At 33.9% G+C, this 18,398-nt stretch overlaps 1 protein-coding gene across 5 annotated transcripts in view; it reads left to right on the top strand.

Annotated features, from left to right (window-relative positions):
* The window catches only part of LOC106883271 (allograft inflammatory factor 1), a 125,419-nt gene that overhangs the window by 83,266 nt on the left and 23,755 nt on the right, over positions 1-18,398 (top strand). The window contains exons 6-7 of one of the 5 annotated variants that reach the window (XM_014934216.2): positions 4,009-4,114; positions 12,953-13,041. The exons of 1 other annotated variant lie outside the window; for it this stretch is intronic. In XM_014934216.2, the coding sequence (XP_014789702.1) occupies positions 4,009-4,114; positions 12,953-13,041 (195 nt within the window). Of the gene's footprint in view, positions 1-4,008; positions 4,115-12,842; positions 13,042-18,398 lie in introns of those variants that run through there. 3 more of the 5 variants (XM_014934217.2, XM_052974694.1, XM_014934218.2) reach the window with 3 other exon arrangements.

Genomic DNA, 18,398 nt, shown 5'->3' with positions numbered 1-18,398 from the left:
ATAGGTGTACAACATGTAGTAAACGAATATGAAAAAACAATGCACGCTGGCGAACGGGGGGATAGGACTCGGAAAATTCAGACCTTGACTTTTAAACTCCAGTGTTTGACCTGAGTTACTGGATCGTGTGAATTATCTGAGTCCGTACCTCACCCACCACGTCACAAAAAAGTGGGGGAAAAAATAATATCGCGCATTTTTTTTTTCATATTCGTTTACTACATGTTGTTATACACCTATTGCACTTTTTTTTTTTTTTGTTCCTGTCAAACACTTTAGTTTGACCTAAGAGTGTGTCGCGAGACCAGACAGGTTTTTCTGTGCGCACTGCCATGTCGGAATCGTGACACACTGGAAGAATGCATACGCTACTCGATTCTTCCAGGAACCACAATTTTCAACGGTTTGTGGAGGGCGTACTCTCACATTCCTGAAATTGATGGCTACAATTTTGGGCATAGAACGGTGAACCACAGCATTGGGTCTGTTAACCCGAAAGTGGAGAGTACGTGGGCCTCTGTGAAGCAAGGTAATAAACGACGCTGTGGCACTCACCGTTCTATGATAGATTCATATCTCTGTAAATTTATGTGGCGCAGGAGGTATGAAAATTGTGATTTGTTTGAAAAATTAATTGAATGCATTTCTAACTTACGTTTTCAACCTAAAAATATTTTGTAATGTGTTGCTTATTGCATGCTTAAATGTTCGTTTTTTAAGCATATTTTGTTCACTCTTAATTTCATATATAACATATAAACACGTACATCTTTTGGAACATTGTCATTTTATAAGGTTTTGCTGGCAAATTTTAAAATTAACATAAATATTGAATGCCTAAACATTTATTTACATGAAAGAAAATCACAGAGGAACTTTCATCTAATTCTTCCAAATTTTTCTGTTAAAAATTGTAATGTGTTTATTGCATGTAGCGTGTTGTGCATATTGAATGCTTAAATGTTTGTTTTTAAGTAAATTTAAATTGTAAAGGGTTTATCGCATGTAACGTGTTGTCCATCGCATTTGCATTAAATGTATATTTAATGCTTAAATGTCTGTTTCTTTTTGTCATTGAGCATTGAGGTGGTTGTGAGGTGTGCTAAAAATAACAGCTAAATAAGATTTATTTACATCAAAGAAAATTACCGGAGACAGAACACGTGTTGTTTACAAATATTGACGACAGAATGACAGCTTCCAAATCTTGTTTCCTGACTGGGTGAAAATGATCAAACTTTAAACCTCTTTAACTTTTTAAAAACATTTTTCTGGAAGAAAATGAAATAACTCCAGCAATTCAGTTTGGGCAAATGTATTATTTTGCCAAATTTTAAAATTTTCGGTAAACTTTAATTTTTGAAATGCTGGCAGCCAAACCGAAAAGATCTATCAGATGATTTATACTTTTTTTTTTTTTTGTCTCACTTCTGTTCGTGAAATGGACTGCAATGTTTTTACTCCAGAAAGTCTGTTCTTTACTCAATAAAATACCACTCTAAAAAATTGACTATTTTAGTGTTGCTTCATTGAATACAGAATTTTATCACTATCTACACCAGGCTTTAGTGTAGTTCATAAAAATGTTATGATTTTGTAAATAGTATTAAATAAGTAACTGAGTAAAAACTTTTCAAGAATAATAGAGAAGGCATTTAATATACACACGTACACATATGTATGTTCTCTTCTGTTTTTAATTATTTAAATCCTTCCTCTGAGGAAGGAGCAAGTTCCTAACAAAGATACAAAACTTCATCGTTGGAATGTAAATAAAAACAATGTCATCTTAAACTTGAGAAAACTCTTGCATATTTTTACTGTTCCACTTCCAGATTGCATTTGTAATGTACAAATTAACTTCTATTGTTATATTTGATGATGGTCATATTTTTTACCAATTAACCACACGTACTATACAGCTTTATTCTTATTCTTATTTAATTCTTTCGTCGCACGTCCTGTGACCTCTTCAACAACCCGCCATCCCACGTGTCTCCTGTTCTGTTTCGTCCATTCTCTTGATTAAACAACACCAAAATAAGAATATTAAAGCTGAAGTGAAGACCAAGTATATAGTGCGTGTGGTTAATTGGAAAAATTAAACACGACTATCCCCAAATATAATAATAATGTTTCAACACACGATTTCACAACAGGAATGTTGCAAAACAAATACATAAACGTAATAATTCGTATTCTTTTTCTGAAAACCTTAGCTTATCCAGATTGTCACTTGGACATTACTGCACAAAACTAAATGCACGAATTATTGTTGGTATAAATGCGTATTTATAATTTGGGTGTAGAAGCTGGAGGTTTCTAAACAGTTGCCCATAGTTATCCTATATCGGCATGTGCGTGTGTGGTAGTATTGCAACGAAATTTGCTGTGTTACTATTCTGCCATGATTCAATGATTTATTAATAATTATCCGTTTTTTTTTTTAATATTATTCAAAATACTAAGTAACATAAGTGTTAATACAACAGTAGTTATGGAAACTTATTTTTAATTCTTTTACTGTTCTGAGATATTAAAAATCTAAATTCTTTTAATGAGAATCTAAAATTCAACATTGCATTCTTGAAGTTGTAAAAAAGTTTTTTTTTATAAATATATTTCCAATAACAAAATGAGAAAACTGGATAAGTCCTTACCTTCAGAATTACAAGTTTTTTTAAAAAAAACTGAGCATTGAAAAAACAAAAGTAATTAATTACCGATTGAAAAAAAAATAGTAATTAATTCGGTGTTAAGAAAAAAAGTGAGGAAAAGTGGGAAACAGTTTCATTAATTAAATGTAATAGGGGAGGTAACTCCGAAATCTCAATTTAAATTGGAATTACATATGGAGAAGAGGAAATTATCAGCTGTAGACTGACCTTTATGAGTATACACAAATTTTGATTCTCTTATTAGTTTGATAAGTAAAGAAAAGACTATGGTTTACCGAGTTCATCTAATAAGACTGAAACATGACTGAAGACTACATCATGCTTGCCAAAGATAAGTTTACACAGTGATTCAAAATTTCAAATGTCTAAGTCTGCTTCATCTTAACTTAATCTAGAATGGAGTGTATCCCCTATAATAGTTCACTTCCAGGGATACAACACTTGTTGGTTTCAAATTTTTTTAACAAGGCCAGTAAGTTCGAGGAAGGGGTTAAGCCGATTATATCGATCCCAGTACTTATTTTATCGATCTCGAAAGCATGAAAGGCAAAGTAGATTATGGCGGTATTTACACATGTTTAATAGTAGCAATTCATTAAGGCGGCAAGCTGACAGAACTGTTTGCACGATAGGCAAAATGCTTAGCGATATTTTGTGCGTCATCACGTTTTGAGTTAAAATCCTGACGAGATCGACTTTGTCTTTCATTCTTTCAGAGTCGATAAAATAAGTACCATTTGAACACTGGAATCGATGTAATCGACTAAATCCCTCCCTCGAAATTGCTGGTCTTGTGCCAATATTTGAAATCAAGTTTAGCACCTTAGTGGAATAATTCTAATCAATTGAGTTGCCTCCCCTTAATCAAACTCCGCAAAGGCTAAATGGATTAATTAAACAAATTTTGCTCACTGTATTAGGTATGTGGACGTTCAGTGTTAACTATAGCATTATATAGCAATGAGCAAAAACATTTTAAACCAATTTTACTATTTGGGCTGATATTAATTCTCTCTCAATCCCTGTGAAAGTTTTTTATTTTAATTTTTATATTATTCTCTATTTGTCAACGATCATTCGAAAGTGTTTCTCATTTAATGAAAACGGCTAAACCTTCGTGTATACTCAGTTGGGTGTTGACTTCGTAATATTATTTAGTACATGGTTTTATGTGTGTGTGTTTATATTATAGTCCTTTTTTTTTCATTACATTCAATATGTTTTTATATAATGAATTTTAAAGGTATTCTTTTTGCACATATCCATACAGCATGGAGATATTGTCTCCAAAGAGTAATGGTACAGATAATGGGCTTCATTTTCTTTGCAGGAAAATTTCTAAAAGAATTATTCCTAAGCTTGCCATCTGGTCTTTCATCTTATACTTGATATGTTTATTGAGGGAACTCATGATTGCCAATGTCAACATATCAAAGGTGAGGGTTAGCTTCTCAGTAATTCCTTGTTTTTCCAGAAGTCACATAAAAGCATAACTATTTTTAAAGCAAATGTTGTTTTCGCTTCACAAGAAACATGTTTGGTGATTAAGATTTTTCTAGCAACACCTGAGTATCAATCTTCTTGCTTTGGGGATTCTAAGTGGTTTAAACATAAAATTCAATTCAATAAATATAACACGAGGCATTTGTAACATATTGATTTCTTTTGAGACAAAATGAACATTGTGTGGTGAGGAATTCACTTTGCAGTTTCTGGTATGATCCTGTTGTGACAAGTGTCTTCTGTAACATTGATCAATACCGTGTGAGAGGAATTTGGTGGTGGTGGAACTGTGTGGAAGCTTGCTATATATGTATGTGTGTGTGTGTGTGCGTGCATGCACATATGCGTGTCTGCATATATCCTTTGATAGTGTAGACATAAACATTGATGGAAGACTAATAACTCAATGCTTTCAAATAAAAGTACTTATTGGTATTTGTTCCCAAATAGTGCTTGTCTGGGTTGTATAGTCACCTTCTCATCACTCCCAATATCAGAAATACATTGAGCCACTATGTGGCCCATTGGAAACCTGTATCAACAACATTGTTGCTTACAAAATACAATACAGAGTTTCTGTATTTATAAGCGAGAAGAAATGGAAATATAATATCCATGCTTTTTCCTAAAGCATTAACCACATGATCTGAGTGAAATGGTTTCAGATATTAATAAAACTATGTTATGGCCTCTTACTAGTTTCTGGTTTATAAATTGATTCTTTGTTTATGTATTTTTGAAAATTGGCAGACTCACAAAATAATACCAGAAGAAATGCTGCTAAGCATTTTGTTTGATGTAGTAACAACTCTGCCAGCTTATAATAACGATTCATTCTAATTTTGGTATAAGGCCAGTAATTTTAGGAGGAAATGATTAGTCAATTTCATTTTTTATTCCAGTACTTGACTAGTATTTTATTTTATCAACTTTAGATGGATGAAAGGCAAAGTTGACTTTGTCAGGATCTGAACTCAGAATGTAAAGAGCCAGAAGTGCCACTAAGCATTTTGTCCAACACATTAACAATTCTGCCAGCTTGCTACCTTAATAATAATGATAATCTTTTCTTTATTAACCACAAAGGCTTGAAAAGATACAAAAAATAATGAACTTTCACTTTGGGTTACTAAGGAAGGAATGAAAATGCGAAACCTTAAAAACACCTTTATAATTGCAAAGAGAGGGGTGAAATTCATTATACAATACAGGGAAGGATATAGTAAGAATTTTAAAGGTATGCACACACACACACACACACACAGATACACACACAGATACACATGTATGTACATACACCCACATATGTACACAGAGAAAAATAAAGAAGTTGAATAAAACAAAGTAATTAAAATGAGATATAATTAAAGGAAATGAAATATGAAAGATTACTGGTCAGGTTCAGTTAGGAGACCCATGGCTCTCTTCACTTAATCATTTCTCAAATTGTGTTTGAGTGTAATTGAATACATCATTAAGCAATTTTTTGTAACATTTGGTGTTGACAACATCTAGAGGGTAATCTCTTTTAAGTTAATTATAATGATTAGTCTTAAATTTTCTAACAATCTATTTTTTGTATGTTGTTTATATTTTGGATCTAACTGTTTTTGTATCATTATAACGTTTTTGGTAAGTTTGTGGCACCAGAGATGTGTAGCTGTTTGTGTGATTTTCCAAGACTGGTAAATCTTTGTTCATCTTCATTATCTTAAATTTCTTTCATATTTTCCTGAAGAGGAATTTCATTGTTATTTGGAAGAAATTGTTCCACTTCACCTGTTTTTGTTGTTTTCTGCTGAGTCTTCTTTTTCTGTGACATTTTTATGCTCCTTTCTTGTTGTCTATTAACTATTAGAGGACAAAGCATTTGCTTATTGATTTCTGATACTGGGCATAAAGATATTTCACTTGCCATGCCCAGAGTTTTACCTGGTGATGCTCTGGAGTCTAGGGTTTTTTGTTCTTTTAGTTGTTACAATTGATCTTCATTATTTTAATTTTCCTTTTTTTTTTTTTTTTTTAAATTTTTCTCCTGATCACACATCCCCTTTCATTAGCCCAGCTTTGAGTACTTGTCTTTACTGCTACTAGTCACCTCTAGTCATGTATCTGTGTTGTGTTCAATGTCTCTTATTGTGATTCTTGTGTTTGTTTGACCCATGTACTGGGATACAAATGTATATTCAGAGGTATGTCGGACAATTTACGCCTGTGGCTTCACTAAGTTTTAAGCTTCAAAGGTACAGCAACCAATGTCATAACTGAGAGAATTTCTTCCGTTGTATGAATTGATGTGAGTGAAAATACGGTAATTTTTTTTTTGTTTTTGTACATACCTGTGGTGTGTGTCACACTTACTTCAAAGGAAGAGGTAAAAAAGTTGAAGGGAGAGGTACAGAGAGAGAGAGAAAGAGAGAGGAGTGACAGAGAGGGAGTGGGATAGAAAGAGAAAGAGTGATAGAGAGAGAGTGAGTGGTGACTGAAAGGAAGAGAAAAAAATGCTTATCAGTATTTTCAGAGTAGATTGATACATACATCAAAAGAAAAGTAGATACAGAGACACATTAGTAAATCAAAGACAGATAACTACAGCAAATATTGAATGTCACTTTCACTTTTCGTTACCACACCAGGATAAAATGAACATGCAAGTGGCTGAGCACTCCACAGACATGTATACCATTAATGTATTTCTCAGGGAGATTCAGCCTCACACAGAATGTGACAAGGCTGGCCCCTTTGAATTACAGGTACTACTCATTTTGGCCAGCTGAGTGGACTGGAGCAAGATAAACCTTTAAATAGTTGGAAGAAAACAAAAAAAGATCCTATATAGGGGCAGGAAAATCTTTTTAGTCATCAGAGTCACTACAGGTATTAATCCGGTCCTAACAGTGGCCTATCGTTGTATCTGTCTGTCTGACAGTTATTCTGTCTGTCTGTCTCTTTCTCTCACACACTCTCTCTCTCTCTCAGCAATACCTGTGGATGTCACTGTTACTTTTCTACAATTGAAGGGAGAGGTAGAAAGAAAAAGAAAAGGTATTAAGTAGAGGAAGTATACTTGAAGTGAGCAAATAAAGTGAGGGAGAGGAGGAACAGAGAAGGAGTGAGACAGAGAGTGGTGACTGAAAGGAAGGTGGCTTTTGTTTTGTGTTTTTAAATATTTATCAGTATTTTCAGAGTAGACAGCAAATCTTGGATGTTACTTTTATTTTCTTGCAATATAATTAATTACCATATTCTGTATACTGGGTCCTCAGCCAATATTGGATATTATTGTGTCACAATATACAAACATTTCTCATGGCACCAGCACACAATTTACAGATGTTTACATTTTTTATATTTTCCATGAAGTTTTCACGAATCCAGCTAGTTTCATTATTATTATTATTATTATTATTATTATTATTATTATTATTATTAGTAGTATTATCATTATTATTATACTCTAATATTATTGTAAAACCAATGGTAATAATTTGATCTTCTGGTTCACACGTGCGCATGTGTGTGTATATATTTTGACACAAAATTGCACTACTTAAAGTTTTGTAGAAGTGAAATAAAAAAAATTCTGGATAACGGTACAGAATACGCACACCTGGTGTTTAGGGTTAGGGGTTAGGTTTTAAGGTTAGGGTTACGCCGAAAACGGGTGGTGTGTGTATTCTTTACCTCTGCCAAATTCCGGTTGTTCAGATGTCTGCTTCTGAGTTAGTGATTTATTGCAAATAAATGTAAACTCTACAAAACGTATCAAATGCTCTTTTCTTTTGTTTGTACACTACTCTCTTTCTCTCTATCTCACTTCCTTTCACATGTGTACATGAACAATAGAAGAAATGGAAAATACTTAGGGGCCATTCTGGATAATCTCTCCCCACCCCCTCTCTCTCTCTCTCTCCACATATATCTATCTATCTATTTATCAAGTTGCCCCCTCAAAGAGCATTGGCATCCAAAGAATAAGGTTCCTGAACTGCCTGCATTACATTACATTGAATATTTTCTTTCTCGTTTCAAAGAATCTAAGAACAGGAATTTTACAGTTGAGTGAAGACATGTTCCTCATTGAGTCTGCAGATTATTTCACAAAGGTCTTCTAAAATTCACACAGCTGTCTGAATAAGTTTATAGAGTGGCTGCATGCAGATGAATTGTGTGTGTTATGTGCTTCCACAGATTATTTATTGATAACAGAGATCCCTTTTTTTGTATTTCGGAATGGTCATTTTTTTCTTTTTTGCAAAATAAATACACACACTATATATTTTTTCTTCACTTGTTTATTACTGTTCTTATTTTATTATTTTAACTCATGTCTATTGTTTATCTAAATAGTCATTGTCACATAAACATGACCTTAGTTGTTTCTGCCCCACTAGATCAATAAAAAATAGATCCCCCCTCCCACTATAACTTCTATGGCCTAGAAAACCCCTAAAGAGAGATAGAATGGGTGGACCAGAGCTATACAGACCCCAAAAATAAAGATCAGGTTAAAAAGATGGTCGCACATGCAGTGGGTGCGAGGACCAAGACCATACTCAAGGGTCATATATTTAAGTTTAATACGATATACACCCAAGAGGAAGGTGCAGCTATCAATGTCAGTATCGCTGGCAATGTGGCTAACATATTTATGGTATGGTGGGATAGGAGGCTTAAAGAGAAATTTTCAGAGAACTCCATAAACCTAATCATGTACTCTTGCTACATGGATGATATCAACATAGTAACCAAAGCACCCATACAAGACAATGTTGATGATCTACAGAAGTTAACACTATGGAGAGCATCCAGCAAATAGCTAATAGTATAGAAATAATGATAGACTATCCTAGTAAGCACCCTAACTATAGATTACCCATTTTAGATACTGAATTCTGGCTAGAAACGAAGAACGGTAAGGTCCAGATCCTTCACTCTCATTATGCCAAACCCATGGCCTCTAAGTACCTGGTTCGCAAGAACGCAGCAGTTGTGGACAACGCCAAGTTCAACATTCTTATAGCTGACTTGGTGAGAGTAATGAATGTGTCTCGCATGTGCAACCTTATGGAATTGGAAAGACACGTACAATACTTCATCCACTGCATACAGTTCTCTGGCTACAACCAAAGGGACAGGATTAGAGTGTACAAAGGTGCCAGGACTAAGTACAAAGCCATCATAGAGAGTGATGCTAAGGGGATCTGTTTGCTGTTCAGGAGTGAATCCTGGAACAACACAGAAAGGACCAGTAATAAGATAACTAAGGCCAACACTTGGCATGACAACAAAAAATACAAGAGTGTCATGTTCATCGACTCTACCCCTGGTGGGGAACTAGCATACCTGTTTAGAAAAACATTAAGTAAGGCTAATCTATGAATTAAAGTAGTAGAGAGGCCTGGTGTCCCATTAAAATCCCTGATCTGCAATACCTATCCCTTTGATAAGACCCCTGTATGGAGGATGAACCCATGAGTTAATTGTAAGGTTAGGAATGTTGTGTATAGCTTATGATGTACTGAGGGACGGTGCAGAAATATGACAACTACCTACATCGGTGAGCATAGGAGAGTGTATAGGTGAACATTGGCAAAAGCTCAAAGAAGGGAAAAGCTTGTCAGTGCTCTGCTAACCTGCTCAGGCAGAACATGGAGGCTTGATTAATAGCATAGAGGTTAAGGTATTATTGACACATAGAACTGACACAACACTTAGACAGATCACAGAGGCTACACAAATAGCAGTAGACAGACTGAGCCTCAATAGAAAACATGAATGGAACAGTAACACCCACCACCACACCACACCACATGACTAAAGACAGAAGAGAGGAAAAAAAAGCCGTAATTAATACAGGATAACACACACAATAGACACATATGCACTTACCTGTGATACTTACGAGAAATAGAGATAGATGTATTTGTCACATACCTGGGATAGATATTAGATATAGAGATAGATAAAATAAATAAATAAATCTATATAAAGGGCATGGATACATACAACATACCAAGTGAATCCATACATACACACAAACACAAGAAATTTCATGGATGGCCACACAATGTCACAACATGATTAACAACGACAGCAGCAGTGGTGGTGACATTGATGGTAATAACAACTACCACGATGGTACCACCGTGGGCGAACACACATACACAGAGGAATACAGGAACTGTACCATATTTTCAGGTCTTAGGACAGCAGCAACACAATGGGGTGAGAAGATGGGGCTGCGGAGGGGAAGGCCACACTGCTGTTAAAAACTATGACACATGCACACTCACACACACACACAAAGGCATACACACATAAGGATACATACCTTAGAGGAACAGAATGGAGTAAGTGGAGCAAGAACACACACGAAAATGAAAAGTGTCGCTGAAGAGGTCACAGATGTGTGACAAAAGATTCCCGGACAATGGACATGAGTTAAAATAATAAAATAAGAACAGTAATAAAGAGCGAAGAAAAAATATATAATGCGTGTGTTTATTTGGCAAAAAAAAAAAAATGACCATCCCGAAATACAACAATATCGGTTTGAACACAAGATTTCACATCAGGAATTTTGCAGCACAAATTGATATTCCTTTATTTCATGTAAATCTTATCTTGTTTATATTTAACCATAGCTATGGCTTCTAAGAACTACAGCTGTTACTAATGATGTTGTGTACAGTAGCCTGTATTGTCTTTTGCTATAATATATCTATATAGTAATGTCTCCCTTTTTATTCAACTACTTACTGTATATACTCAACTATAAAGCACCCTTGTCTATAAGATGTACCCCCAACTTACAAGGTTCAAATTGAGAATTTTATTATTGACCTGACTATAAGTCGCAGCGACCGTTTTGATGTTAGAGTGCAAAGTTCGATTAGGAATCACACAGACATAGTTTTGGTTCAATAACTGAGCTTTCAGACTCACAACAACTGTTATCCTATTAAATCCATGCATTTTAGAAACCATTGTTTATAATGTAAAATGTTATCCTTGATAACACTAGTTAACTTGTTTATCATATTGAGACTTAATTACCTCGATACTTTCCCTTTACTTTTTGATTTATGCCTTTCATTACTAGGACACTTTTTCAGTCATACGTGCTATGATTGGAAAGAAAAAATACAATAAACTGTTTTAAATTGTAAGGAAGTGTATGAAACATTGTGACAAAAATCAGAAGAATACATCATCACTTTCACCAAATAATAGAAGTAAAGAAACGTCTAAAGATTTTCTTCCGTGTACTTTTTGGAATTAGCAATTTGGGTTTTTTCAGTTATTTCAAGTGTTGGAACTTCACATGTGGCTTGTACCTAGAAAATATCAGAAGATCTTTTTTATAGGATGTGCTTATAAGTTGCACCCCCAACTTTAGGTAAAAATTTGAAAGAAAAAGAGTGCGACATATAGTTGAATATATACGGTGACTTATATTTAATTTTTGTTCAAATTTGTTTGCTGCCCAGTGGGGTTTAACTAGGCTAGATTAAGACCCATAAAGACCCTAAGCACTTAAAAGATTTTGGTGCCCCTTTATATTTATGTAATTCAAAATACAAACAATAATAAACCATAAAATAAATTTTTATTTTTCAAAACGAAGCAAAAAAGTAAGATGGAAAATAATGTTTATTTTTGTATACTTCCACTTTGTTTGTATTTGAAAAGTTTTCTCCTCCCTTTTTTTAATTGCAAAGTCTTTGATCAGATCCTCAAAATTAATCTTACATAACACATCTGATAATTATATTTCCAATCATATAAGCTACTTCAAATATTATTTTAACAAGTGATTTTTTTTTTTCTTGTGCTGTAAACCATTTACCATTCCTGTGGTGCACCACTTCCTTTGATTCCCCAAGCATGTACTTATTTTGCTTAATGGTTAATCCAGCACTGGTAAGGACATATGAGGTATATAGTGGTTAAAATATTATCATCAAGAGTCCTGAAGAGACTTAAGATGATTGAATGTTAGATATGAGATATTGCTGTATTTCATTTGGTACTTCTGATTTCAAATCTCACTCATATCAACTTTGTGTTCTATCCTCTGGGATGAATAAAATATCTGTCTGTAACATTATCCATCAACTATAATGTCTCCTGCAAAATGTGTTTTATGTCTGGTAAAAAAAAAATTATTATGTGACATCCGTTGATCTAGAAACATCCTTTCATTAAAAACTCTTGGCAAATATTGGTGGATTTTATTGGAGACATTAACCTTATAAGCTGTAGAAGAAGCACATTCTTGGAATTCTGGCCAGAAGTTAGGCTAGCATTACCCCTATATCTAACTTATTTAAAACTTACTGCTGTAGATGCAATTGTACAAAATATGAAATCAACCTCAAGAAAAATTCAAACATGAAACATTTAAATTCAGAGTTTAGTATACATTCTTCAGTCATGAAGTACTATTTTCAAAATATATTTAAGCATTTATCTGTATTTATGTTGGTAATTTCAATATGTCTATGAATCATATATGATGTAATCTGCAACTAATTAGTGACATTTTATACATTATTAAAAAAATATTCCTGAAAATCTTATTATTTATCTTTTGTGTTTCTTTGAAAAAAAATCAATTGGTTTCATATTAAATGGCTCTATTGGTTAATAATTCAGAATGTTTTGGAGCGAAATGATTTAATCTGCCATACTTTCATACTTGCAACATGTATAATGCTAATGTGAACATACTTCAGCCTGGTTCTACTAGCAATTGCTCTCTGTAGAATCTTTTTACTTCTCAGGAAGATTTCTGGAAGACAGGTCAAGGAGGGGAAGTTAAGGAAATTAATACCAAAAAAGTAGTTATCAAACGGTGAGATTTCTCTAGTGTATGTGCTTATTATCTCCATTCATTTGTTTGTTCATTTGTTTATTTGCATACTGTAGTCTTTCTTTTGTTTCATGCTAAAAATCTAATGTGTATCAGAAAGAGAAAGTGGGAAGAAATAAGATATAAAGCTAAAGAAAATAGCAGAGATAATTTTGAATTCTTTATTTTACTTATTGATTATTTTCTGAGGATATTATATTTACAGTTTTATTGTTAAAAATAATTATCTAATAACAATAAAATATAATAATAACAATAACAACATCAATGATAATAATAATAGCTATTTTGAACTTTAGCACAAGGCCTGTAATATTGAGGAAAAGGAATTAGTTGTTAAAACATCAACCCCAGTCTTTGACTGAAACTTTTAATTTATCAACCCTGAAAGAATGGAAGGCAAAGTTGACTCTGGTGGTATTTGAACTTAGAACATAAAGATGTGGAATAAATGCCACTAAGCATTTTTGTCCTGATGTGCTTATGATCTTGCCAGCTTTTCACAACAACAAAAACACTACTACTACTACTACTACCACCACCACCACCAAAAATAATAATAATAATAAATTTTTTGCAAATGTTTGCACAAGGCCAGCAATTTAAGTAGTGGGTGAGTTGATTTCATCAACCCCGGTGCTCAGCTGGTACTTATTTTATCAACCCTGAAAGCATGAAAGGCAAAATCAACCTCAGTGGAATTTGATCTCAGAATGTAAAGACAGATGGAAAGCTGCTCAGCATTTTGCCCAGCATGCTAATGATTCTGCCAGCTCACTGCCTTATATAATGATAATAATTATCATTATCATTATCATTATTATTATTATTATTATTATTATTATTATTATTATTATTATCCTTTCTACTATAGGCACAAAGCCTGAAATTTTGGGGGTTAATTGACTACATCACCCCCAGTGCTTAACTAGTACTTATTTTATCAACCCTGAAAGGTTGATAAAATGTTTGAGAGGAGAGGGTTAGTTGATACCATCAACTCCAGTACTTGACTGGTACTTTATTTTGTTTCGTATAGTTTGGTATGTTACTGAATAACTCATGATGGAAATTACTTGACTTTGTTAAACTTTATGTGTCACTGAAATTGATTTAATTAATTTTATCTTGATCTGGCCATGTGACTTGTTAAAATAAGTAATACCTCTCCAAATTAAATGAAATTTAATTAATAATTAGGTTGTAATTTCTGTTGTAAAACAAAAATTTTTGGAAATTATTCAATTTAGATTAGCTATATATTTTTAGTACCAAGAACTCCTATGAAAAATGCAACTCAAATCTTTTTGTTCTTTAGTCTTTTCTTTCTCTCCACCTACTCCAAATTCTCTTAGATTAATGTAAATTCTCTCATTTCAAATTTTCATTGTTCTACATGTCAGCTTTCAGGCAATCAGCAACTTCTTATATCTTGTTATACAGTTCATGCTTAACACATCTCCAATATAACATGTATGTATGTTTTAAACTGACATGCTTTTATTAGATTTATTTCATCAAATAATGGCAGTGCCCCAGCATGGCTGCAGCTTTGAGCTGAAACTGATAAAAGAATAAAAGAATAAAATACATACCTGTATACATAGATACATACCTGTAGATGTACATACATTCATATGAATGCTTGGACACATACAAACACTCATACATATAAAAGCACGCACATACATGCATGTAAATACACACATATATATATATATATACACACATACATGCACACACACACATCCATCCATCCATACATTCATACATACACACAACCATCTATCTATCCATCCATACATTCACACACACACACACACACACACACACACACACACACACACTTTATTTTTCTGTAATATCTGAAGTAAGAAAACACTGCAGGAACCTTGTGATAGTATGGTTTGAATATAGAAAGGCATCTGATGCTAGTTCATGCTCATGGCAACTGAAGTCACTGGCAAATGCACTTGCTGCATTAGCTGCTGCTGTTGAAAGGCCCATAAAACCTTGCATTGAAATTGGAATGATTTCTCTGATTTTATTAATGTTCAGTATTTCAAGGTGATAGTCTGTTGGCACATCTGTTTTACTTTGGCCCTAAATCCACTGGCATTTCCTCTATGAAGATCCAAAGGCCATGTCCTAGGCTCAGCAACAGCAAGGCATATTTGTATTAGCCAAAAAGTTTTTGTGGGTAATCTAAAGGTCTATATCTGAAATACTTACAACACTAAGAAACAGCTGAATTTAATTACAATATTTTCTGCTGATATAGGGATGGAATTTAGACAAAAGAAATGTTCAAATTTAACTACTGAATGGGGTAAAACTATTTCCTAAATCTTAAATATGTACATCAGTGATCTGTATCTTTCTCTTTTTCCCCCTGTTTCACAAAACAAGTGCTGCAAATACCTAGGTATTGATGAAAATATATTATACTATAAACAAGGATAGAGTTACCAAAGAATATCATGCCAGATGCAAAAAGATATTGCAGTCAAAGTTTTCCTCTTATAACAATACAATATCACACAATGCATTTACAGTACCTGTATTGATACCAACATTTGGAATAATCAACTGATTTATAGAGGAAATCTTCTCCATAGACATCAAAATCTACAAAAACCTGACACTGACTGCAAATTTCCACAGAAACAACAATATCAGCAGATTCTATCGCAGAAGAAAAGTGGGAGGAAAAGGCTTCAGATCGTGCAGACAGCTTTTAAGTGCCATATGATATCACTGAGACATCATCTGCTAAACAATAACAGCAAAAATAAATGAACTCTAAAAAACATTCACTTCCTGAGGACCTCCTATATGAACCTGGATATGCAGGGATTACATATCTCAACAATGATCTTGATGCGAAATGCGCTACTTGCCTCAATTATGCATTGGTATGTTTCTCATAAACTAGAAGAATGTGACAATATTAACGTGAAATGCAGCCTCTCCAAGATGCAACAGTAGGTATTGATTAGCAGATAACACAAGTAATCAGCAGCTGTCCAAAAATGTCATCAAGCCTTCAGCTCCCTCCGAAACATCATGTTAAAACAATACACAGTCAACCACAGAAAAGACTGCCCTGGGGTAAATGGAAACAACACCGTTGTTATAGAATACATAGCAACACAAGGAATATTCATGGAATATTCTCATCAAAATTTCTACCACATGCAAACATAATAGGCCTAGTAGAGTTATTTGAAACAAGAAAAAGAATATCTATTGACAACTGCTTTGAAACCTGTAACTCCTCTACCCTGATTATAAATATATATTCATATCTGTAATCATTGGTGCACTTCAGTTATGTTAGTAAATGTCTAAGCTTCAATCTGCAGAAGCTAGGATGTTCAAGTGAGGAAAGAGACTGGCAAACACAAACTTTACAGATACATTCTGTAAGCAGAACAGTAAAAATATGCAAGAAATTCTTAATGTTCGATATGTAACAATTATCATTGATATCCAAATTCCAATGACAGAGTTTTTGTTTCTTTGTTAAAAACTAGCTCTTTCATTCTAGAAGGAGGTGGCTTCAAACATTTGTACATTCATGTATATAATCAAACATACATATATATAGACATATATACAAACATACATACATATATATATGGGTTAATAAAAAGGGGCAAAAGAAGGCCATGTGCCTTCACACATACATACATGCATGCATACATACATACATACATACATACATACATACATACAAAAACTTTTTTATCTAGTAACACAGCCAAATTTGTAGGTAATGGACAAGACAGAACTGATTAAATTGATCTGTGTATTTGTGTACACACACACACACACACAATCATTATCATTATTTAACTTTTCCATGCTTGCATGAGTTGGATAGAATTTGTTGAGATGGCTTTTCTTCAACCAGATGCCCTTCCTTCACCAACCCTCACCTGTTACCATGTAAGGTAATATACCCCATGACCAGAAATGTTTTCGCAGAAGATTGGAAACAAAGTCGAGGCAAAGCAGTAGCAACACACACCAACATATACATACATACATACATTCATGTACATAGGCGCAGGCGTGGCTGTGTGGTAAGAAGCTTGCTTCCCTACCACATGGTTCCAGGTTCAGTCACACTGTGTGGCACCTTGGGGAAGTGTCTTCTACCATAGCCTTGGGCTGCCCAAAGCCCTGTGAGTGGATTTGGTTGACAGAAGCTGAAAGAAGCCTGTCATATATATATATATATATATATATATATATATATATATATATATATATATATATATATATATATATATATATATATATATATATGTGTGTGTGTGTGTGTATATGTATATGTTTGTCCCCCTGCTATCACTTGAGCAATAGAATAAGTACTAGTCTTACAAACAGTAAGTCCTGGGGTTGATTCCATTGACTAAAAGCCTTTAAGGCAGTGCTCCAGCATGGCTGTAGATAAATGACTGAAACAAGTAAAAGAATACATCTATACATATGCAAATTGAGATCTTTTCAGGAGAGATGTTTATTAATTTCAAAGACATACAAAACTCTAATCCTCTTCAACAAAGGATCCCCTGACTTCAATGCATTTGTAGTGCTCCAGCGACCCTGTGAAAGCCCCATGGAAACCCTCCAAAGGAAACCCTTCATCTTCCACCTCAGCTCAAGGAGCAACCAGAAGTCACAGTGAGTAAGGTATGGACTGTAGAGAGAGTAAGATGCCCATTTCTATAAGTATTTGGTCAATTATTTGGATGGAATTGCAGACTGGTGCATGTGCTCTGGTCTTTAGCAATGAAATTCTCTTCCTGAACTCCCTCAGAACTTCCATAAAGTACTCTTTATTGGCCAGAGGGAACCCCAGTGAATGTAGATAATGCAATTGCTTTTGAAAAGGGGGATCGCCATGAGCTTCTCAGTGGACTTGTTTTGCTTGGCCTCTTGTGTCAGCAAAAAACAAATGCTTGATGCATACAAGTTAATCCATTAGCTGTCTGGGGCATTTCATGAGTTGCTGTAGCATTTTTGCTCACTTTAACACAAAACTTTATTGCATAGTAAGCTTCCAAATTGTCTTCACATACTGACTGCATTCTGCAAACTAGAAAACTAGTCAGCTGTAATAAGCAAAGTGCTGTTACAGCTGCCTCCTTCAATCTAGACTAGTAAAAATTGATAGGTCAGCTTATTACATGTATTGTAATGATATACTAAAATTATAGTAATGTAGAACAGCTATAACTGCCTCTTCTAAAAACAGCCTCAAAATTTCTGGAATGCATCTTTATATATATATATATATATATATATATTTTTTTTTTTTTTTTTTTTTC

Source organism: Octopus bimaculoides, chromosome 19 (genome assembly GCF_001194135.2).
Source record: "Octopus bimaculoides isolate UCB-OBI-ISO-001 chromosome 19, ASM119413v2, whole genome shotgun sequence".
Lineage (NCBI taxonomy): Eukaryota > Metazoa > Mollusca > Cephalopoda > Octopoda > Octopodidae > Octopus > Octopus bimaculoides.
Note: the sequence above shows the minus strand (reverse complement) of the source record. Positions and strands in the feature narration are given on the sequence as shown.